The sequence below is a fragment of the Coffea eugenioides genome, chromosome 2, assembly GCF_003713205.1.
Source record: "Coffea eugenioides isolate CCC68of chromosome 2, Ceug_1.0, whole genome shotgun sequence".
Lineage (NCBI taxonomy): Eukaryota > Viridiplantae > Streptophyta > Magnoliopsida > Gentianales > Rubiaceae > Coffea > Coffea eugenioides.
Window position 1 is genome coordinate 8693962 of NC_040036.1, and position 25721 is coordinate 8719682.

A 25721-nucleotide genomic window follows, 5' to 3' on the forward strand; every position below is an offset into this window, starting at 1 on the left:
AAGAAATTTCTAAAGGGTGGTAGTATTCGAACATCTCTTCGAACATCTTTTGAGAGAGCAAAAAATGTATTCATTGAGTACATTATTATTTACTCCAAAGTTAATATTGACATAATACATTTTTTTTTATTTTTTAAAGCATCTATTTCTCAAAAGTTGCATTCATTCAGGACTCTTTTTTTTTTTTTTTCAAAAGTCTCATTGTTTGGGAACATTTTTGAAAAACCACCACCAATTGGAAATTTACTTCACATATTTTAATGCTCCATTTCTTGCATCGCAAGACGGGCACTAATGGTCACCGTCCTTGTATCTGACCCCTATGCTTTAGGGTCCCTCAATTTGTATCTTTTAGCGATCATGGTGGTTCAAATTTTAAATGATCAAGGTTACAATTAAGGGTCCAAAATATTTATTTCAGCAACCAAAAGTGAATTTACTATGGGCTATGATACCAAAAGTGACTGTAAAACCTCCAACAAATAATTGCACTAAAGTGTGAAATCTCAGGATTGCTTCAAAATTTGTACAAACTGAAACTATTTGCGTTTCTCTAAGTAATCATAATTTCCAGGCAGTGATCCAATTCATCTGGCTTCAAATGTCAAAAAGGACAAATGTATACTTCTTCATCCTCACGTACAACTCCGGGTTGTTACTATTTCTGCCCTATACAAAATATACCTATTTTACAAGAAGATAAAAAAAAATATAATGCTACTTCTAAAGTCAAGCAACCCCAGTTCTCCTCCCTTTTTCTCAATTTTTCTGACTTGCGACATCACAGCAAGAGTGCATTCTGGGGGGCCGTAGAAGAGAAAATGAGAGGGAGGGAGGAAGAGGTACTTGTTAAGTGCCCTTCAAGAACTGTTTGTACATCAACAAGCATCAGCCACCCCATATTACGTCATGTGAACTTTAGGCTGGAAGCAAGAAGCTGAAGCCCGTGTTTTCACGGATAAGTGGTGGGGGTTCAATGTCAGAAATTTCTATTTGTTCCATAGACTTCGATATGTCATCAACTGAAAACGGAATACTGCACAACGAACCATCAAGAAAACATCAATTGTAGTACCCAAAACTGTTCGAAAAATTAACAGCAGAAACCACAGTTTTTTAAAGGGAAAGGTAGCTCATTGCACAGCCTTGATTTGTCTCAAAATGAGGTCACAATGATGCATATGATGGAGAAAGAATGCTGCTTCAATCATATAAACCATCGATAAAATCTAGTGTCTGTTAATGGTTCTCAAAATGATTTGTTTTTGCTCCTTAATTTTACAACAAAACTTTGCACTCCAGAAATTTTTTTAAATTCATAAATCAGGATCAATAGTAAACTTAGCAGCAAAGAAGAAAGAGTATAATCTTAATGTCTTGCCAAGGAGCATCTTAATGCTAACCTCGAATCATCATCCAATAAAAATGAATTGCTGACTGCATTGTTTGAATCTTCAGTCATCAATACCCTCATCTTTGATATCACCTGAATACACATGCATACAAAACTTTCCTCTGATTAATAAGAGCATAAATGCTCGTAACATGACATGGTATGTCTCTCTTGAAGGAGATGACTCGAACCTAGCTTCACTAATGGCATCCACAGAAACTTACTTCTGAGGATACACTGTGAGTGCCATACTTGTCATCCCAGTACATTGTGCTGATCCTATACAACTGCTGGACACTGAGAACCTGTTCAACAAAAGACAAGTTTAGTTGAGAACTATGGAAGACATGAGCTGAGCATAATGAAAAGAGCTTCGCTCACTGGGCAGAGGCTGTGGCTTATCTCATCCAGAGTCTTCTTTGGCTTTGGATGTATAACCTGAAATTAACCAAAAATGAAAGATTTTCCAACATGAACCTTATCTGACTTGTATTCTCCAAGCCATAAAAGAAATTTGAAGCTGAATAAAGAATTCAAGGCTTCACCAGAAATCCAATAGCTTGTCGGATGTGCTTTAATTCCTCCCAAGCTGAACCTGCATACTGCATTTTTTCTCTGTCATTAATGAATGTTTGACAACTATATAAGAAGAAATATTGGCACGACTTTACCTTGTCAGTAGCAGTATAGCACCAGTGTTCCAACTCAGCCAGCCCTGCTTTAACATATTCACCATTACTGAATGAACAGCATTCCCTCCTCAACAGAAGGCTGCAGCCAAAGAACCGGGTACACAACATGACAACGAAACTGATTATCTGCTGTACCTTATACTCAATGGTACATGAAGATAATTAAAAAATAATTCACCTGTTGAATAATTGAACATTAATGAAAGAAAATATCTGTGTGAACACTTTACGAACTAAAAATGGTGGTACCTGAAATGTTGATAGAAAAACAACGTATGAAAGTTCTACTGGTAGGAGAAAATTTATGATGGACAAGACACAAGATAAATTAGGATAGAGAATATAAAATTATTGGATATACATGATTTGCTTTTAAGGTATTCAAAAAATTCCCAAGGCTTGTCACTATTCCTTGCCAGTGAGCAATCAAAACTTGCTGGGCAGCAGTATTCGCAACTGAACGCGATGATCCCTTAACTAAGCTTGCTCTAGAAGTTCTTGGTGCCTATAATTTGGAAAAAAGAAAAGTCCTTAGAAGTCATGTGGACTACTACACCAAGGAAGAACTTTAGCCTTTCCTAAAATATGAAATGATTTGACCAACACAGATATGGACAATAACAGATTCAGATACCTGAATACACAGCCCAAGCAATGGAGATATTTCCTTCTTCAGATTATCACGAATCATCCCGTAGATTTTTTCCACATAAGCTGTAAGTTGCTGTTTGAAGAGTAAAGCAGGGTACTTTGCTTCAATTTGGCGTAAAGATTCTACTCCACCAGGGATGCCACTAGTTACAAAAGATAGGTTGACCCCTTGGGGTGTTCCCCTGAAACTCTACAGAAAGGAACAATACCAAAAAGCTGAGTTCACTAAGTAAATATCCTATTGAAAGGGGTTGGCAAACCATAGTTCTGAAAGAATGCGATTAAAGATCAAAATGTTTCCAACTAAAATAACAACTGAAACAAAAATCTGAACATCTTACGTAATTCATCCTCCCAAAGAGACTTGCAGAGGACGATCGACGTCGTTGAGGTGCCATGCCAGCAGCACCACTGGCTTTCAATGTCCGCTGGAGCAGCAATAAGAGAGTAGAAGCATTTGATAGCCAATAGGCCAAGACATCATTGTTGTCCTGGGTTTTCTGTCAAAGATAAATTTCGAGGTATTAGAGGCTTTTGATAATTTGAAAAGTAGACACAAAACTAGCATATGATCAATAGTTCAGACCTCGATAGCATGACCTATAGTCTGGATGATGCGGTCAAAAACACTAGTCCTCTCAACTTCAAAAGATCTCCAATGCAGAAGGCATTTATATATGATGCATGCTGCAATTGGCCTATTGCAGGCAAAGCCCAAGTGTTGAGCAATGCAACGAAGTAGCAACTCCTGATTCTCCTGCTGTTTCTCATTCAGTGACTTTTGTGGTTTGTCATCTGCTTCAAAATCCCTATGATTCATTGAAGCACTATGCAAATCCTAATGCAAATGAGACATGTTAAAATGGTAGATTAGCAGTCAAAAGATGCTTGTTGGACACAAGTTAGGTAGGATCAATTACCATGGTCATCCTAGTATCGCCAAAGGAATGACTGCTTTCCATCCTCTGTGTTTCATTGACAAAGAAAATTAGCCAACTGCTTATAAACCGAATACTACATCTGACTTCTTTTTAGATATACCTGAAGAATTGATCTAGATCGTCCAGAGAGGAACTTATTTGGTGCAATTGATACAGCTTGTTGACGAAGAACTTTATTCTCTGATTCCAAATTATTCAATTTCTCCTCTAGCCTGCATGCAACCAAAACTTCATTTATTCTATGTAGTCACAGCTCGTCAGAGTATGCCCAAAGACTTATCTGAAATTCCTTTAAGCAGAGACCCTTTTTCTGTGAGGGGTCATCGGCCAGCCTTCCACAAAAGTAATGAAGAGTAATGGTTTCAGCAAGAGCAGCTAGATGGACTATAGTGAGTCCAGTTTATTTAGAGTAAATTGCTAATCATCTTCTGGTACACACAGGCAATGGCTTCAAGCTCATACATTCTACAATGACTTCTGATAGTTTTTCTCAAGCCTTTCCAAAATCTCATTCTAAATGAATATATGCCATTGTTCAAAAGGCTAAATGCTTGTAAAGGACCACAACAAACAACCATTTTATAATTGTTGCAACATGTTCGTTCAGAGCACCATCAGACATTTTTGCCAACTGTGTATGAATGTGATGAACTTCATGTGAATTGCAAAGTTTCTGATCCTTTAAGAGGCATTTTCTGTATGATAAAGTGCTTTTCATTTTTTCAAAAAAACAAAAGGAAATTAAAGGAGACGTAGCTGCAATTGTGGGTTGGTGTAACACACTCCTGATCGGAACCAAGGAAAGTAATTAAAACCATTTAGATTACTTAAAAACCAAATAAACTCAAACTCAGAGCAAATGATCAAGGAAAGCTGTGTCATCATCAACCAATAGCATATCAAAACGTCTTTGTCCCTATGTCTTCACCACCAAAAGAGGTGGTATGCCTGTTTTTTTATTCATATCCAAGTTAAAGTTATCTGCCTCCAGACTTGTATTTGAAAGAAGGAAAGTTCACTGACTTATTTGTAACCTCCTGTAATTTAGCAAACGAAGTTTTGAACCTTCTTACTCATTCTACAACATGTTAAATTAAACTTTAGCTGTCAAACAAAACCAAAGGAAATTGGATTTTACTAGCAAGGACATTTGTAAGCCAAATACATGTCAAGACAGAATTTTCACTCAGTAGAAATGATGCAAAATGGAAGATAATAATACCAAATAGTTTTGAATGCATCAGACCTGTGTAAAGATTCTTGGAGCTGATGAAGTCTTCCTTCTGTTTCTTCTAACTGTTTACGTCTTTCTTCACTAGACTCTTGTGCTTTGCCATACTGCTGTTGTAGCTCATTAGAGCTTTCCTTTTCATGCTGCAATGAAGCCTGAATGGAAGGAAGCAAATTAAGCTAAGTGACAACAATTACCTAACTAACAAAAGTTTTGCTCTTACACAACAAAGTTTAAGGAAATCATGAACTTCTAGAAGTATGACTAAGATATAACCGAGTAACTAATAGAGTATTCCAATATTTAAAAAAGGTGAACAAAATTGAACAAGGAACTGCGAACATCTGATAGAGATAACTGCACACTTAGAGAAGCTAGGGACCAGACCATAATAAATGTCTGCAAATAGCATTTAGCTGTTCCCAACATCCACATCAAATGCAAGATATCAAAGATTTCAAATACATGCACTCTTAAATTTTCTCATATGGTATAGACTCAGTACTTCATTTAAATCTTAAAAAGTCACAGTGGCTTTGGATTTTCAAAGCTTAACTCTTCATGCTCATTTATTTGTTGCATCGATCTGTTCTCTTTGGAGTGATAGTTACAATTCACAAACACTATACTGGCAAGCGATATTTGCATTCCAAGAATAGCTTCTTGCACTCCACTTTATTACGTGAAGGGAGGTGCAGTGCCAGAGGATTATTTTGGAGCGCAAATATTATTTGCCTTTTTGAAAACTATATTAGTCATTACTTCTTATTCTACAAGATTAGAAAAACCTGATAAAATGTCGGTTTCTCATCTTCAACTGCTTCCCTTGTATTTAAAACTCACATAAAAAGTTAGGCAAATTATCAATCATAAGACAGCAAGCTACACAATAAGAAAACTTGCTACGTGTATTCTTTCAAAAAATATTTTTTTCTGAAAATTGAAATCAACAGTGCATATAAGTCTAGATAGTCCTCTAAATATGCATATATATCAAGAGCACCCGTACTGTTGATTGTCATTGCCGTGGCTGTATGCAGTTGTATGTACATATCTAGAATACCATTTTCCAGCTCAGAATTGCTTTACAAATTGAGTTATGCTAAAAGTTTTAATTAATCAAACTGTCAGAGCATATTCAAGGAGATACAGCCATGTACGTAACCTGTCTTGCAAATTCTTAGTCTCAGTTCCAGAAAACAAGAAAAGATAAAGATGAACGAGACTAGTGCAAAATGAAAGAAATTGCTTTCTTGAAATTTTGTCAAAGAGATAATTACTTGAACACCCATTGCTCTTGGCAAAGAAAGCACATTGTATTGCTAATCGATTAAATATTTGATTTGGTAATTCTTCCTAAGCATGAAACAGTAGTACATGCCTTGTGAGTCTCTCACCTTTAAACTGTTAATTTCTTCTGTCAGAGATTCAACTTTATTGGTGTCTTCAACATAAACTGGAACCTCCTTGATGACTGGAGGTGCATCTTGAATAGCCTTTTTTGCGGACTCTCGTTCTTTGACTAGCAGTGCATTTGCTTCATCAACTTTCTTTTGCATAGCCTCCAAAGAGTTTTGTAATTTTGCTATTTCTTGTGCTTTGGCTTCTTCTAGGTCAGTCTGCATCAAATTTCCAACTTAGGTATAACTGGACTCAGAAAATGGAATGACTTCTCACACAAAGCCTAAACTATATTCCAGCATGCTTTTTGTCTGACAATTTAGAGGACTGTAGAATCACAGCGCTCTTTCACCATTTATTTAGAACTTCCTCTCAAATATCAGAATTTAACTGTATGTCCTGTGGAGGTAAGATAATCAACAGAATATGATGATACCCTCAGACGTTTTTCCAGCTGTAAGCGCCATGTGAGCTCCTCCAATTGTTTCTCAAGCTTGTCTTTGGCCTCTTTCAATGCCCCTGTTTCTCTTGCAGCCTGCATGGAGATGGAAATTCTTAAATATTTGGTATTTCAAAAGTTTCTAGGCCATTAAAGTGAATATTTTTTTGTCTTCTTTTCTGATAAGTCACCTATCCATAAATTTGATGCTCCACTAACTATACTGATTATTTTAACAGATAAAATTCTTCAGTAATAGTTCTCCATTGTTCCTAGGCCATTAAGCTGAAGCTTTAATCCATTTATTTTGTCCTTTCCTAGTAAGTCAAACATCCAAAGCAATGCTTCACTGAAGATATTGATTATTCAGATTTCGTGCAACATATGATGTCCCGCACAATAACTAATACAGAGTGGTAAAGTTCAGAATTAAATTCACAAGTTCAATACTAGGTGTACATCTATTTCTCATGATTCACTGTGTTCAAAGAAACCCAGTTTATTACAAACCTCTCAAATTGATTCTAATGTATAAACTTGTTATAACTGATCGTGACTTATGATACTTCTAGGAAATAAATTACTTTCATTAAATAACCATGCCATTTTTACTTCAATAGCAAAATAGTGTTAGCGCTGACCATTTTTAGCTTCCGTAACTCCCTCCTGGCAATTTTTCCCCTCCATCTGCATTGTGCAATTATTGTTCCTCTCTTAAGTTTTCTGTGATATGATGATGCTTTATGACAGCGCCACATTGCCTGCATAGAAAAAGGATACAATTTGAAAGTAACATCGTATGATAATCATCTGGTAGAAAAAGGATTACGGGATTATCAGAGTTACCTGAATTACAGTTGCAGCTCTACTTTGCCTTTTAAATGTAAATCTTTTACAAGCATCCATTGAACGCAAGCCTGTCTGCAAAACAAGCACTGAGATGCGGAGTTTGTTATATGCCATTCTGGCTTCACGTCTACGCGTGTTCTTCTGAATTTTTACTGCAGCTGCCTCCCTTTTCATTCCCTCATAATGTTTGCAAGCCAGTTTACCTGAAAATGAAGTACATGTACTCCACTTAAAGACTATGAAATCATTGCTGCTTCTGTGTGTTGCACAAAGAGCCTCACAGTACTTAAACAACTCACCTCTGCACAAAGACTGCATACAGATGCTTGCTTTTCTCAATGCAACAAATTGCTTACGAGCATAATGAGTTCGTATTCGCTGTTGTATGGCTTTTGCTGCACTTGAAAGAACTTCTGCCCTTCGAGCATCTAACTCAGCCATCTGACCAGCTCTTAGGAAAACCTTTGTTTTACCTATCTGTTAATGCACAAAATGCACATTAAATACATAAACTATTTCATGGCTGAAGCCTATATCATGTCCACAAAAATATACTAAGGACAAACCAATGGTACAAACATTTGTGCAGTGCACAAGGAAACAGAAGCAGTCTGATGATAATTAATCTCCCTGTTTCATAATAGTTATTTTCCTTTCCTTTCAAATATAGGAAAGTCAATATTCAATATGAATATTAAAAACTCTTAAAGAATCAGTAGTCCTCTATCGCTGGATTAAAGTTTCATGATTAAAATCCCTCTCACCAAAGAAAAAAAATCCTCCAAATCCATATTTATCAATCCAAATGAGAGTAACATAATTCTCTATGTTATGATTTGAAGCAGAGGTGTATTCTGGATGCTTTGACTTGTGTGGCTTGGAGGTGTTATTTTGACTTCTTATGCTAGTGACATCTACAACTGGATCCTTGGTGGTTTGTCACCTTCGGATTGTGTTCTAAGTGTGGTGTTATCACTTCTTAGTGACTCTAGTGGGAAATAAATGGAGTCTTGGAGGTCTTATTTTTTACTTCTTATGCTGCTGACATCTAATACTGGAGTCTTGGTGGTTTGTCACCATAAAATTGCGTACCAAGTGTGGTGTTATTATTTCTTGGAGAGTCTAGTGGGAAACAAATGGAGTGGTGCTTGGGACAAAGCAGAAGATGGATCCTCTTTCTTACCCACTAAGTAAAATCGGAAGTTAGTTGCAGATACCCAAGTTTCTTTCACTTCTTCAGAAACATATTGCCTGGTTAAACTAAAATATTCAATGTTCGACAGTCTATAAAAGAGGCAACATTGAGCATTACATTAATGCCGCACATGGATACATATAGTAAGAAAATGCAAAGTTCATGTTTATAGGTGACAATGGGAACTACAGTCTTCACCTGAGATCCATTGAGCCCTTTCTTTTCCAAAATCTTCTGGCATGCAACTTTTTCATCATAACTGCTTAGCAGAAAGCATATCAAGAATCAGCACATAAAACTATCGCTGGAAGTATGTAAATGTAAATTTCCTATGTAAGATAAAGCCACGAATTTTGTGATTATGCCTGTTCCTAAATTTCAGTTTAAGTTAAAGGAGGTACTTACCTTCCTTCCAAAACCTCAGGTGCAAGAAGCCCAAATCGGTTTATGAACTCAAAAAAAGGTCGGCGAGTAGGATATCCAGCACAACTTATTCTGATTGCTTCCAGAACACCCTAAAGGATGAGACTCAGGTATTAAAACTTACAGCATAAAAGCTAAAGAATTTGCATTGTAAGGAAGAGAAAGTTGAGGGTGTAAAGAGCGAAAAGAAAAGACAGCTACTAAACGTAAAGTACTTACTCCACAGCGCAATTGTTGCATTATATTTGAATTCTCGAAAATGGCAGGTTTAAGAAGATTGTTTGGCTTTACACATCTTATATAGTGCGGTTCTGTAGCATTTAAAGTTTCCATCAATTGTTGTAGTTGTAACTGTGCCAAAAAAGGTAAACCTCAGATTTCCTTCTCCATTCCTTCATTAAGGAGTCAATTTTCAGAAGTTTATGAACATAAATAGCAAGGATGATATCCAAAACAAGGATGAGTACAAAAAAGTAACAAAGATACCTTAAAACGTGACCCAATTGATGCAAACTTGGAAGATTTTGTAGTCTCTTCATGAATTGAAGGAAAAAGGCCAGCGACAAAAGAGCATTTAGAAGCACTTAACAGGTCTTGATGTTCTGGAACCACATAATCTTTATTTTTGTCCAAAAATTGATCAGACTGGTAGTGAACCTGATGAGAAACAAAGTGAGTTGTAAAATCTATATACAGTAGCAGTCCCTGTTACAGCAAAATATCTTTCAGATAATTAAACATACCTCTCCAGCATAATGAGATATTATGAAATCTGTGCGAGACAATTTAGGCTTCAGAAACCGCTTATGATTCTTGAAAGTCATATAAAGCTTGTTTGCAAATGTTTCATGTGTTGACTTTGGAAACATACTGACAACATAAGTGCAAGATATTATGATGGGAAATATATCAGTAATGTTCACCATAATCTTTAAATTTTACAAATATTATAGGAAACAAAATAATACAAAGAAATGAAAATGCACCAAAATGTAATTCTACATTTTGATGAACCGTTAACATCCTCACAATATAAAAAAAGAAGAAAAAGAAAAACGCCAGGTAAAAAAGGTGTTCCGAGACATTATCCTACCAGGCTTCATCAAGAAGAGCAACAATTCCACCTGGTTTCTGCAACAGGAAATGCCATAAATAAGCAGAGCTTAATTCAGCAGCTATTCAGTCCAGCATGACAATGTTAACAAGGGAATATGAGCCATATAGTAGCTATGAACTGACCAATTGGAGCTATGAAAAACATGAACAAGCGACAAAAACTTTGTTGACTTAGAATGCAGTCCACCATACCAAAGAATGTTATATGATGCCATATAGGAGCTATGAACTAACCAAATGGAGATTATAAGGTGTCAGACATACATATTTTCATGACTGAGAACCATGGATTCCTGGAAAAGATGAAGTACCTTCTCAATAAGATCTAAAACATCTTGATTGTCAACAAATTCAATATAGCTCCAATCAATGACCTCTCTTGTGTATTCTTCTTGCTCCATCTTGAAGACATGCTGTTATAGTAGTTGGAGATCTAGTAAACTGGTAATGTCACATTAAGCCTTGCACAAGAATTTGATTTTAGAGATACCTGGTTAAAATGTTGCTGCAGTTTCTCATTTGTAAAGTTAATGCAGAATTGCTCAAAGCTGCATGTCATGAAATATCTTAATCAAGATAAAGAACTGCAACTACCAACTCCTTCAACACATTGTGAATGTATCCATATATTGGGAATCAGAAATTAGTTGCTACCTATTATGCTTGAAGTTCAAAACCATAGATGTCCAGGACCCCAATCAGAGATTTTGACTTGGCATCTTGCCCGATTGATACATTGATTTTGTCCACCAGCCTGTAAAAGGAATCCAAGAGGAGTAAATGGAAAAGAAAGAGTGTAGAAGTCCAGTACCTTATAAATTTTGATAGCAATTGATTAGAAGGTGAATAAAGAGTCAAAGGATACTTACCAATCAAACAACCTTGAATATATGGTCTTAGCAAAGCCATCCCTGCCAACTGTTGCACTAAGAGGATCGAGACTACGCTTAATAACTTCTTCAGGGGTAATCATCACACGTTTCAACAGTGCATCTTCCAGAGCCACAGGATCACACCTAATGCAGAGGATGAATCAGTAGCTCCCACCATGCACAAAGATACAAAAAATGAAAGGCCTTACTATGTGATGTTGGTAATCATCCATACCTGAGAAGTTCTGCTGTTGTTTTAAGATGAAATTTTGATTTCTCATCCTTTAGCATTGATGAATCAATTTCCTTTCCCTTTGCAAAATCAATGTTACCAATATGAAGAATCGCAGCAACAACTCTGAAAATTGCTTCCTAAGTAAGAAGGACAAACAAACAAAGCATAAGAGTACGGTCCTTCCCATTCCTGTATCCATTGAAGTGGGGTGAACGAAACAGACATTCTGCAAGTGGACATACCTGCTCCTTTGCACTAATTCCAACAATATCCATCGCTCTCCTAGTGGCAAGATAGTCATGGGCATCGCTCACACCATCCAGCTCATAGCAACGTGACTGATTGAGGTAGTGAAAGGTCTTAGGTTGTCCCAGTTTATACTTCTCAATTTCCTAATAGCAGAACAATGATCAGCCACAAGTTGCAATGACAAAAGAATTAAGAAAATAGACTCCATAAGCCATAACTTCCAGAGATAAATACCTCCTGCGGAGCGGCACAAAGGAGATAAAAGCAGTGGTAGTTCCGCTCAGGATCAGATATTTGGCAAACTCGGGATCTCTCAAGAAGGTAAGTTCTGATAGCTGCTCCTGATATTCTCCCTTGCTTGTCAAATTGTATCTCTACGAATTTTCCGAAACGGCTGAAGCGTATCAAATGTAAAACTATGTTAGTGTTGAGTAAACACAAGACAGGGTCCAAGAATCAGACGTTCAAGCAGCAGAATTGCTTCTTTACCGCTGTTAAGAATTTTAGATCATAGAACAAGTAGAACAATTGGAGACTCATGAATAATGCATGTTCTTGCTAGAATATTCAATGAAACAATGACAAGAAAATTAAGGAATGGACAATTTAACTTAACTGCATGAGTAGAGAGATTCACCTGGAATTATTATTTCTAACAGTTTTAGCATTCCCAAATGCTTCAAGAACGGGATTGGACTGCAATCAGAAGGTTGGGCAACTCATCCATCAGAATTTAATGTGAAAAATGTAGAAGATACGAGCAAGTAATTGAAAATGGCAGGAAACAATGCTGAGAGCTAGACTATATCATGTATCATACTTCAAGAACTTGCTGCTCGACTGTTCTTCCTTCAGTAGCTGCCCGCCCTCCCAGAAAGGCAAGGTACCGCATAAGCATTTTTGTTGTCTCTGTTTTACCTGCTCCACTTTCACCACTAACCAGAATGGAATTGCTTTTTCCTTCCTTTACCATTTGCCTGTTTCAAATACACATACAAAAGATGCATCTATTATCCCAGGCATGCAGGATGCTATGCAGTCAAAATTAGAAATTTGAGTGGTTTAACCTGTAAGCAACATCAGCAACAGCAAACACATGAGGGCTTAGCTCTCCAAGTGGTGCTCCTTTGTATTGTACCATCATGTGTGGATCATATAGATGGGGCAGTTTTTGAAATGGATTAATTGCAATTAAAATATTTCCAGTGTAAGTCTGTGACGATGTCAAACATTATGAGACTCATGTTGTTAAGAAAACGTTCCTGCGAGCAAGAAGAATGAGCAGGAAGGAAACCTTACATAGATCTCATTGAGTTCATATCTTGATTTTAGGTTCTGCAAGACCCCTGGCTCATGCAAATAAGATAGTTTTGTCATGTCATCAACACCTCCAGGAGCAGTTTCCGTGTCTTTAGGATAAACTTTTGATAGCTTCACAACAACCTGACAAAATAACCAAAATGGGAGAAATAGAAAAAGGTTCTGAGCAGCTGCAAAAGCTTGCTAGCTATCAAATCGGACTCTCATTTGCCCAAAGTATATAATGCCCTTTTACTTTGCCATTTGCAATATGAGTTTTGTAACAACAGCACAAGGAGGTGTTCAAACAAGATAAGACATCATTTTATATCGAGAAACAGATACAATTCGCAAGACAGAGTGGCAACAATTATCATTTCTCATAGCTGGGTCCATCACAGCGCCTTCTCCTTTTGTGTGTGTGTGTGTGAGAGAGAGAGAGAGAGAGCTAGCTTCAAATAGAATTTGAATCAAAACCACACAATTTATAATCCGTTGGAAAGCCAAACTAATGAATGAATTCTATAAAATACCTAGCCTAGAAGATTGCTTCATGAGTCCTCATCACACTCCATCTCAAGCCTGTTTACCTACACTTCCTTAGTTTCAACCAAATCAGTGCATGGAACTGCATCAACTTCATTTGTATCCTTGAAAACAACATAGATATCCCCCTATTTCCTCAATTTAGCAGTATCATAATTCAGAAAATTTTAGACTAATGCTACCTGGAATTATGTGCAATCGGTTTGAAATTCTCCACAAGTGCAACAAGCAGCTGGCAAGGGAATTTGGCACTAAACTAGATATACGTAAAAGGTCTGATTGCTCAAAGTCTAGTCTAACCTTTGACTCCAGAGACTTAGAAAAAGGAATTATGCATCCATTTGTATTTCTAAGAGAACTACAAAGAGAATCAAAAGCACAAAAACAGCATGCAGATGGAGATATCAGTTGTAGTTTCATCCAGTCATGCGGCAGCAGTACTTTGATTTACTTGTTGATACAATTGACAGAAAAAATTTTGCATGTTTAGTTAGATACTACTTTGTTAGGACAATACACTCTAAAACAATCATATCATTATTCAGAAGAAGGAAGAAGAAAAGAGACGTCAAACAATAATTAATGCAGTACAAGCATTACCTTCTTGCCATTACTCGTCTCAATCTCAGCTTCCGCACCTTTGATCTTATTTACTTGTCCATCAATCCAAGTCACTTCTGGGTCTTCAACCCAGACATGAGAACCAACAATAATGTTGACTGAAGTGCCCTGTATCAGCCAAAAACAAATGGGGGCATCTGAACTAAATTCCATTGGAAATTTTAGAGACAACTAAAGTGCAGAAAACTCTGATATGTATGCATTGTTTTCACCAATACACATGCTGATGTTTGATGTAATAATGATTTATCAATATGCTTGTTAAAGCTCTGTAACAACTAGCTGTCCATTATTTTCATTCTGAAGCTTCAAGATGGATGCTTTTGCTTGGGAAGTAAATCAGGCAGAACGTGGAGTTTCTAATATTCTACTTGATGATACGTCTGGCTTTTGTTATACATTTGTTCCCATTTTTAACAAGATAGTGTTCCAATTTAGCTTTCATAGAGCATGATAGTACCCCTCCCATGTCCCTCGTGTTCAACAAAAGACCTCAAATTGCTACCTAATGAACCTTATAGATTACCACTTGTTACCAATTCAATTCCATGTGAATGCCTCAATAAAGTTATATGCCTTACTATATCCAAACTCAATTTTTCCAACATTGAGATACCTATAAACATTCAAAAAACAAATTACCTAAAATTTGTGAGGAGAAAAAAAAATGGAAAAGAAAAGGGGCTAATTTCGTTTAGAAATTAACACTACTATTAACAGCAGCACAGTAAAATGAAGTTGACGCACCATAGCGAAGATCAAATTTTACTAATCAACTCCTCCACAGAGATTTTCTTCGACTTCGTCCAGCATACCACATTCCCGGCAATTTAATCACGTGACCATAATAGCGCTCCTCTCAGAGCATACTAGAGAGAAAATGCTTGTAATTTAAAGTGAATGACTTGTACAAACGCATAAAATGCTGCGTCTCGGGATATTCTGATTTCAGATTTCCTGGCTGATTCTGGCAAATGACAAGAAACCGATCGGAAACCCTGATTCTTCTTTCTTCTATTTTCCGAGTGTGGAAGAAGAAGATTTTCTCTTTCCTCTTTCTTTCTCTTTTTTTGTTCGTTTTTTTCATTCCCGTGTGTGCGTGAGCTGAGTTTGTGGAAGCGACAGTGATCATACTTCTACCTGCAACTTCGGGTTGGGTCGTCTCCTTCTCCGATTTGTAGGAAATTGGTGGCTGAAAAACACACTACTCTCTCTCTCTCTCTCTCGCTCACCAAATTTTTTGAACGTCTAAGTACATATATAACTGTGTAACTCTTTTCGCGGGATGTTTGGCACTAGTAGCGTGTCAAAAAGAGAGCAAATTATCGTCGTGTCTTATCTAAAAAGAGCAAATTTTTTATCTTGATAGTGATAGCAAGATAAGAATTTATTTGGATGATTTATTTGATCCAGTTACTGTAGTACTTTTTGTGATGTGATGTATATGAGATAAAAAGGTGATTAGGAATTGTGTGTATGATGCAAGCAAAACAAAATCTGAAATAAATCTTGCAAATTTTGTGTGTCCAAACAAAATATATTTCTCGTGTCTTATCTGAAAGAGAGCAAATTATCTTAGTAGCCACTAAACTTTTTAAATAATTAAGTTTTGGCCATTCAACTATTAATAATATATTTTTACCTATTAAATTATCAAAAATATAAATTTTACACCATTCTATCTATTTTTATCGTTAACTATGTCGAATCTAACTATTAATAACATGTCTCATAAATCATATAAATCCTTAGATTCGACAGAGTTAACGATGAAATTAAACGAAATGATCCAAAATTTACATATTTAATAGTTTAATGAATAAAAATATACTATTAATAGTTGAGTGACCAAATCTTGACTATTCAAAAAGTTCAGTAGCTATCTTGGTAATTTGCTCTATCTAAAATGAACTACTGCTAACCTTTTCATTAAGAAATTGATATGGTTTTAACTTGCTTTTTTCGCAGACGCATATTAGGATTCGAAAACATTAGATCTAATAACAGGGTAGACTTTGAAGAGCCCTCCCCTAGTGATCCAGTAGTTAAATTAGGATTCACTTGCATGAAGTGTTTTTTAAATATTTGTCTAAAGCTTTTTTTTATATTTTTTCAAAATTTGTAGCCATTTCAAATCGTTACTTTATTTTTAACAGAACTTTTCGTATAGATTAATTGTTTTTTGAAGTGTTTTTCAAAAACTTTGGGTGTGTTTGGATCCCTTGTTTTTTGGGTTGTTTTTGAAAAACTGTTTTTCACATTCCAAATGCTACAGTAAATGTGTATTTCCAAAACAACTCCAAAAATACCATATCCAAACATTATATCAAAAACAACTACATATGTATATTTCAATTATGTATATTATATATATATATATATTATATTAATATAAATTGAAATATACAAATTGAAAATTATATATGTAGTATATATTATATGAATATTTATATACATTAATATTATACATAATATATAATATTGTATACATAAATGTGTAAATATTTATACATAATATATTATGTACATTACATTATAATATATACATTATTAATGTATAATATTATTATGTACATTATTGTGTATAATAATGTATAATAATGTTAGGTATAATATATAATATACATAATAAGTAATAATGTAATAATGTATATTATGTATAATATATTATATTATGTATATTATATTATATACATACAATATTATGTATATTATACAAATTGAAAATTATATATCATATATTTATATATTATATATTATATGAATATTTATATAATGAAATATATAATAAATATTACAAATTGAAATATTATATAAACACCATATTTATAATATTATAATATTTATAATTAATATTAATGTATATTATATATATTATATATTTATATATTTATTTATACATATTATAAATATTTTATTTTACTTGAAAAATATTTTTATATATTTATAATATATTTATATGAATATTATATATTATATATATTATATAAATTATATATAATATAATATATATTATATATTATATATATTATACATTTATATAAATGTACATTTATACATAATATATATATTAATGTATATTTATAATATACATTTATATTATGTATTATATATAATATAATACATTTATAATACATTTATACATTTATATTAATATACATAATATTAATTTTACATTTATACATAATATTAATACATTTGTACATTTATATTAATTATATTAAAAAATTTATACATAATATTAATATATATTAATAAAATTATAATTTATACATTTATACAATATTCATTTGTAATTTATACATTTATAATAATATACAATTATACATTTATAAATATATTTATATTATGTATTATATGTAATATAATACATTTATAGTACATTTATATATTTTTATATAAATACATGAATATATTTATTTATAAATATTTATAAATGTATTATAAATGCATAAATGTATATTTATATAAAAATATAAAATTTATAATTTATAATTTATAATTTATACATTTATATAATATTCATTTATAATTTATAAATGTACAATAATATACACTTATACATTTATAAATATATTTATATTATGTATTATATATAATATAATATATTTTTATATTTTTATATAAATATATTTATTTATAAATATTTATAAATGTATTATAAATGCATAAATGTATATTTATATAAAAATATAAAACTTATAATTTATACATTTATACATTTATACATTTATATAATATTCATTTATAATTTATACATTTATAATAATATACACTTATACATTTATAAATATATTTATATTATGTATTATATATAATATAATACATTTATATGTATTTTAGCGAATATATAAATATATTTATTTATAAATATTTATAAATGTATTTATTAATGCATAAATGTATATAAAAATAGAATTATAAAAATACCCAAAAATATGTTTTAAAAATACCTCTAAAAATAATCCAAAAAATATATCTACAGTAAAAGCTTTTCATATAGTTTTTGAAAAACAACCTCAAAAACAACTAATCCAAACGGACTTGTATTTCAAAAACGAAATGCTATAGTGCTGTTTTTGAAAAACAACCCCAAAAACAGCTAATCCAAACGGAGCCTTTATTATTACAGAGTATAAATGATGCTTCACTTGGATTCGATGTTTTTAAAATTATATTTTGAGGTGTTTTTGGAACTCAAAATTTTTTAAAAATTTTTTGTAAATTTGTTAAAAAATTCCTACCCCCATCACTGCCAGCCACCACTAAGTACTAGCAGCCACCTTCCCCTCTTTTACTTCCTATTCCCAACAACCTTTGACTGTGCAACCAAAGGTCACTAGGGAAAGGGCCTAGGTAGGATAAAGGAGAGAAGGAATAGGAGGTGGCAGGAAAAGGGCGAGAAGAGAGAGAGAGAGGGGGGGGGGGGAGATTGGCTATCGACGATGGTGATGTGTGAAAGTAGAAAGAATTTAGAGTTTTTTATTTTTAGTGTATTTGAAATTGTGTGTTTTTTGAGTTATTTTTGGGGTTTGTTACGGTAGATCCAACAAACAAAAATAATTTGTGATAAAAACAACAAATTCAAATAGAGCCTATAGATTTTCAAAAAAGAATCTAAAAGCCCCTGCCAAACACACCTTTTAAAGCAAAACGAGAGATAAATAGAATTGCCAAGGAAAAAAAAAAGAAATTTATTGAACTTTTTCTCCATATGTATGTAACTTGTTCAAGGCAACTGCTACAGTGTATGTTTTCTTGCACAAGAAACTTTCACAATCTCTGCCTATCAGAAATATATAATTTTTTTAGAAAAATATATAGTAAGTGGTTGTTTCGTGTCAACCAGTTCCGTCCTCGATCAATGAAATCTATCCTACTGATAATATGAATAACCATAAGGGTAGTCAGATGTTGATGGACCACGGCCAGGAATGGTTGCAGGTGCAACCGTTTCTACCAGTTTTGTTAAAAACGAGGTACAAGAAGTGATCTGCACCGTATAATTTTTTTGGACCAAATTTTGACAGTGAACAGCTCAGGGACGGTCCATCTGATGACCGCTCCTGCCCCTCATCCCGCATTAATCAACAATTCAACCTTCACAGCCGTCATTCTTTTTAGTTACAGAGTCAAATACTAATATATATTTTAACAGGATTTGCTCACAAATTCATCCCCTGGGTGCTAATTTGCTTGTGTTCTCCCTTTGTATCTCATTTGGATTTCTCTTATGGGAAGACAAGTTGAAAAATCTCAAAGGTTTGACACACGCGTTGAAATTTGCTGTTCAGATTTATTCTGTGAGAGAGATTTTTATAAAGGATGTTTCAGGAAAGCTCATTACCTGTAATGAAAAACTTTTCAATTTGTGGAAGAGCAAACCTTAATACCAAAGCTGTCACCGGGGATTTCTATTTGTTCCAATCCGGGGGGCGAGGATGTTGATTTAGCTTGGCGTTCAAATGCGTGCTGTTGAACTTTCAGCCCTTCGTGCATAGGCAGTTGATGTGGATATCATCGACTGAAGCAAAATGAGATGCGTATTTTCCTCATTTCACTTGTTTGCTTCAGCATATATCTTGAACAAGAGGGGTCAACTATTTCAATTTACAATTACAAGAGGGGTCAACTATTTCGATTAAGACCAGTCTACTTAATACACGTAAAATGAATTTGTGTTAGTAGTAGAATTTGAAAGAGAATGCTTTAGAAGTAGGACGAAGGAAAAAATTGCAGTTTTGGTCCTCAGTGTTTGGTACCTGTGCAAATTTGGGTCCCCAAATTTTTTGCAGAAACAAATTTAGTCCCCAATCTAAAATGTATTTGGTGTAGTTTTAGTCTTAAAGTTTCGGTAAAAACAAAACAAATATGATCTCCAATGTTACCAATTTGAAGCAGATTTAGGTTAATTGACCAATTTTCTCAAATATTAATGAAACCAGTCATGTACCATCACATGTTTGGTGAATTAAACTTCTCGAAAATAAGCAAAATAGCAATTAACATTAAACAATAAGAATAACTCACGTGATGGCACATTAATAACTAATTAATTAAGAAATGAAAAAATAAAGGAATTTTCATAATATAGACTAAAATTAAGCATTACAATTTTTTATTTGGAGCAGTAGGGATAGATGGTCAAAATGAGTTATAAATCAATGAATTGAGTGCTCCGACTAGTTTTTATTTATCTAGTTTAAAAATTTTCTTTTCTTTTACTAGTTAATCAGTTAGTACATGAGTTATTAGTTCTTAATTTTTCTTGTTAAAAATTAGCTGCTATTTTGTTTATTTTTTTTTGAAATTTAATTTAATGGACACATGACTAGACATGACTAAATTCTATCAGTAATTAAGAAAATTTTCTTCAAATATCCTAAATCTACTTTAAATTGGATATATTATGGACCAAATTTGTTTTTACCAAATTTTAGGGACTAGAATTACATATATGCTAAATATTGAGAACCAAACTTGCCTTTGACAGGACTTTAACAAACTAAAACAGCAGAAGAAATAAATATTGGAGATTAAAAAAACTGTATTTTTCTCTTTGTAGAATTTAGAGGCATACTCTAGAAGCATGAAATGTCTCATCTTTCAAATGAAGTCGTAGATTGAAAATGTGTACAGGAAAAATGAATGGTATATGGGATATAGTCCTACCCAAATTCTTTTTTCTTTTTTTTTTTTTGAAGGAAGTCCTACCCAAATTCTAAGGGACCAGATTTGTTCCATGCAGCCCTTCCTATGTTAGCCATTTTAGTCTTCATATGCTTTTTCTGTTCTTTAATTAATGACTTTCTTCTATAGGATTGCTTATTTCGGCTTCTGCATCGACTCCTTTAATTTTTAATAGAGATGGAGACACAGCCATGTGATATTTGAAAATATTCTACTCGTATTCGTACACTACGATGAACTCAAAGGGGTTGAAGGAAACATGGCAGGTACTAAGCGCTACCATGTGAAGTGTGCACTTGAGAGCCTTCTAGATTCATAGTTCGTCTGATAAAGCTAAATTATGAAATTTGAAATTTAAAGTCTGACTCTACTAAATTATTGAATTGTTAAGTATTAAATTTAATATATTTGAATGCACATCACATTCAATAATAAGTGAATAGTTTATTACTTAATTTTACGAGCAAGTTTTACCTAAAAAATTTAGCGCTATTTAATTAATTCAAATATTCAATTTTTCGTATCAAACTGTCTGAATATATTAACATTTGAATTCATTAAATTTAAATGTTGAATTGGACTATCAAACAGGTCTTAATATCTCATCTGAAGGGCAACAAGAAACTTAAAAGTTCCTGTGGAAGCCAACTTGTCCAAAGGAGTTGGTTAAATCTCCGAACACCGTCTCGTTAAACAAATGGAATAATTTTGAAAACACTCCTCGAAGTTTCTCTTAATATTCTTAAAAATTTCGAAAATCTCACTTTATCTCTCTTGAATTGACACTTTTGTGTAACATTTTTGCTCCTTTGGGAAAAGTATCATTAAACAATGCATAAAATAGGAGAGAGAATATTTAAATTTCATTACTGCCCTTGTCATATTTAAGCGATTTGTAGCAACAATGAAAATCAGTCAGGTTAAAAAGTAAAGATAAAAATGCTAGAGAGTATAAGTACAATAAAGAGTAGAGTTGCAACGGTACGCTTGCCATTACCCACCCTAGTAGATGCGGATTTGAACGGGAAAAAAAGAAAAAAAAAAGTGTTGGTAGTTTCTAAATTTTTTTCGTGAGATTATTTTTATAATAATCCTTTTAATAATGAACGAGTTGTGACTTTTTCTTTTTTGGTAAAAGCATGGGTTACATCAAACTATATGTATGAAAAAGATTTTTAAGTTTTAGATACAACTTAAATAAACAACATCTATTAAAGTAGACTTTGTAAAAAAAAATTTCAATACTGGTCGCTACAGAAAAATAGTGTTAAAATATATTGATCTACGTTTTTCTAAAATATGATCAAAGTTTTTAAATGTATCGATCTATAATTTTTATAGTATGATAAAAGTGTTGAATATGACTTTTTTAACATTAGATTTATTGGTTTAAAAATATTAGATTTTTTGATCAATGAGTTATTAAGATTGCAAGGATAATATTATTGTTAATTTGTAATTTTTGATAGCGACATACAGTCTTGTGGAATTGACAAGGGGTGTAAGTGAGATTTTGAAAATCGCAAGAAGATCAATGGGGGAGAAATCTCAAAAGAGGCTTGTGAAATTATTCTTTAACAAATTAACAAGAAGAGGGAAAAGAAAGGTTACATGCTTCCAATATCCTCTCAATGATTAGATAAAATAACCCTACGTCTATTCTTTCCCCACAAAACAAAATGAAAGTTCTGAAAGACCACATCCATATTTATGATCTATCCCAATCTCCCAAGAATATGAAAAGGGCGTTTATCTAGACGAGCAAAATAGCGTTTTCTAGATGCTCATGAGACGCTGAGTTGAATGATAAATCAAGTTATTTCCACGCGGAGAGCGGTAATAGGTTTCCTTTTATGTCGTCATCTTTTCTAATGTCAAACGGATAGTAAATCATTATTGTATACTCGATACAAATTTCACGCAGTAATAATTTAATCCTGCCAGTCAAAAAAAAATAATAATAATAATAATAATCCTACCATTTAGTCACTCAAATCTATTGTATTAGTGAATAAAGAAACTTCTATTGGTGGACAAATTGTAAACCTTTTTCTAGAAAGGAAAGGCGCTGGATTTTCTAGGTTACACGGTGTAGAAATTTGGTATCATGTCGCTGTAGAGCTGTACTTTGCAGGGTCATGCAACATTCAACAACTCCCTCTGTTTCCCTCCGGCCCCAGAGCACTTTTGTCACTCAATATTATGTATCCTTCTCTCTTCATGCCTGTTGATTCTAGGAAATTTCTCTGTCCATCCAGATTAATGCATAAAAGATTTCCCACGTATAAATAAATATGCAAGAAGGGCTCGGCAGCAGTAGCAGATCACCCTACTTCTTCTTCAGAAATGGACACAGGGAGTCCGAGTTGTTACAGGAATCTTGATCAGCAGCGGATGCAGGGGAAGAAAACATCTAAAGAGAGTAAAGAGCCAATGAAGGTGAAGTACATATCGAGCCCAGTATTGGTCAATGCTAAAAATGCTGCAGAGTTCAAAGCAATTGTTCAAGAACTCACGGGCAAAGATTCTAGTGATGAGCATCACGACCACGGCAGTAGTCCTGCAGCTGCTGGAAGCAGAGCACATATGAGTGTACCCAACCAGGGGCCCTATTATTATGGTGTAACGAATGCGAAGCTCGGCCATGGAGTTGAACAATTTCAGGGCTCAAGCACCATGGAAAGCAATCAGCATGAAGAAAACGTATTCTGGAACTTTTCTGAGAGCTTATCGGGATGTGGTTTTCCATATGGATAAAGATTGTTACTACTGACTGTTTAGTGGTGGTATCATCTATCATGGCTGTAAGTTATTAGCTTGTACTTTGTAGCTTTTTACTTTCTGAACTATGATCAAGCTTCATCAGTATAATTATGTAGTAGTATTATCCACTCGTTCTTTTTAGAGTTAATTGAGGCTGGTTTAGCATACATTTTTGCCGGTCTTGTCAAGATCATGCAGCGAGGTCTTCTTCTCCCAGATTTAACTCTTCATGATCCGGGCTAGACTGGGAGAGGACGATTAACTTGACATTCATTCAGGGTTCTCTTTGCAAGATATACGGGTTTGCCCTCTCGAGTGGAGTGATCCATCATCCCAAATTAATGTGCTAGTGTTTTGGGCACACATCTCCCCACTTCCAGTCGCCTTTTTTTTTTTTTTTTTTTTAAAGGTTTCAGTCTCCCGCCGCCAATAAAAAGTACAGGATTGGAAGAGGAAAACTATTGGGACCTTAGAATGGGATAAAAGAATTTAATAATAACGTTTGTGTGGATTGTAATTTTTTTAAAAATAAATACTCCCTCCGTCCCACTTTGATAGTCCTGTTTTTTTTTTCACACAGTTTAAGAAAAAATAGTTAATTTTGTTGAAAAAGTAAATTTAGATTGCTATTTTTCTAAAATACCCTCACATTAAATATGGTACAATTTTATGGGAACTTGAATTGACGGTAAAAAAAGAATCAACTCTCATCAAATGAGGTAGGTTTATAGTAACAACTACTTAGATTGAATAAGGGTATTTTAGGAAAATTAAAATACAACTACATTCTTCAATTGTAAAGTAGACTATAATTTGAGACAAATGAAAAAGAAATACAGGACTATCAAAGTGGGACGGAGGAAGTATATTTTTTAACCATCTTTTCATCTCTCTCGAACATTAAAATCAAACAGGCTTAATACATGGATAGTCAAAAGTGCTAATTTTGTCACACAACTCACGTAGTCACATAGGGAAACTGACACGAGAGTAATTTTCGAGGTGGAAAACTAGTGATTAGCGACGGAAAACTGACAAATAAACTAAACTAGACAGCTGTATGATGATCTGGATTCATTTTGACTGCGATTGTGTTAGGTATATATATAATATATATCCCCACATGTGAATTGCATCTGCCCAAACGCCGGCGTCATTCATCCGTCCATGTAGAATTAAGAGGTCAGAATATTATTAGCAGAATTTTCCTCTGGTCATATGAAGATTAGATTTTCTAGAATTCCAAATCACATTGCCCAAAATCTGCCTAACACGTGCTCATATCGTCTAAGCTCCTTTTTAATCACAAGTACATCTAAATCAAAGCTCATAGTTTAACCAAGTGATCCCCACCCATTTTGACTAGAGTGAATAGTGAATTTTTTTTTTTTTGGGAGGTGGGTGAGCAAAAATTTCTACTACTCTATCGACATACTACTGGAACACATTAATACTCAGTTTCTGTTGGGTGAAATTGTTATGATAGCTACTTCTTGAAATATTACTCTACATGATTTTATCGACATACTGTAATATTATATTTCAACAACTTTTTACTATACATGATTTTTTTGAAAAATGTATATTTAAAATTTTATTGAAATATTTTAGGAAGGAGGAAGAAAAAAAGGTAGAGGGAGGAGAGAGGAGGCGGAGACGGGTGGTGGTGAAAAAAAAAAAAAACAGAGATGGTAAAATTTATTTTTATTAGGTGTATTCGAGATTGTTATATTTGAAGTATTTTTGAGTGTTTTCACAATATTTGTTAAGAGTATTTTAACGCAGCATTGTATTTAAAACACCTGTCCTGTCTTTGAAAAACAAGGCAGCCAATTCATAAAGATCGCTTTCCCTCACAAATCGGCAAATGAACTCCCCTCGAAGTAACGACCTTCATGTTCGGCTGATTACATTTCGGTTTGTCAACTGGCTGCTTGACCCTTGAACGTAAATACAAACTCCTAGTAGTTCGAAGTTTCCCAAGTAAACATCATGCATCAAGACCAACTGTATATGGTAGACTGTGGAATAGACAATAATGTATGGCTTATATTGAAGCTCGCCTCTTTCCTCCTCGTTCAGAGGATGCTAGTCAAACACATGCCCGATAAAACT

General features: G+C 33.8%; 1 protein-coding gene across 1 annotated transcript; it reads right to left on the reverse strand.

Annotated features, from left to right (window-relative positions):
* Nucleotides 1-503: 503 nt before the first annotated feature.
* Nucleotides 504-15048, reverse strand: LOC113763735 (myosin-9-like). The gene is given in 39 exon segments (XM_027307645.1): nucleotides 504-1036; nucleotides 1404-1486; nucleotides 1618-1698; nucleotides 1775-1831; nucleotides 1939-1995; nucleotides 2065-2164; nucleotides 2264-2334; nucleotides 2447-2590; nucleotides 2720-2926; nucleotides 3078-3236; nucleotides 3323-3574; nucleotides 3657-3701; nucleotides 3778-3889; nucleotides 4924-5063; nucleotides 6306-6527; nucleotides 6746-6844; nucleotides 7390-7509; nucleotides 7595-7800; nucleotides 7897-8074; nucleotides 8991-9051; nucleotides 9198-9307; nucleotides 9435-9566; nucleotides 9702-9872; nucleotides 9959-10085; nucleotides 10309-10346; nucleotides 10643-10744; nucleotides 10822-10879; nucleotides 10986-11000; nucleotides 11002-11085; nucleotides 11201-11347; nucleotides 11439-11575; nucleotides 11681-11830; nucleotides 11922-12081; nucleotides 12325-12383; nucleotides 12508-12664; nucleotides 12755-12900; nucleotides 12987-13130; nucleotides 14133-14261; nucleotides 14901-15048. Coding segments are annotated over 39 exon segments (4581 nt in total). The 5' UTR covers nucleotides 14904-15048; the 3' UTR covers nucleotides 504-918.
* Between the last annotated feature and the right edge of the window lie 10673 nt (nucleotides 15049-25721).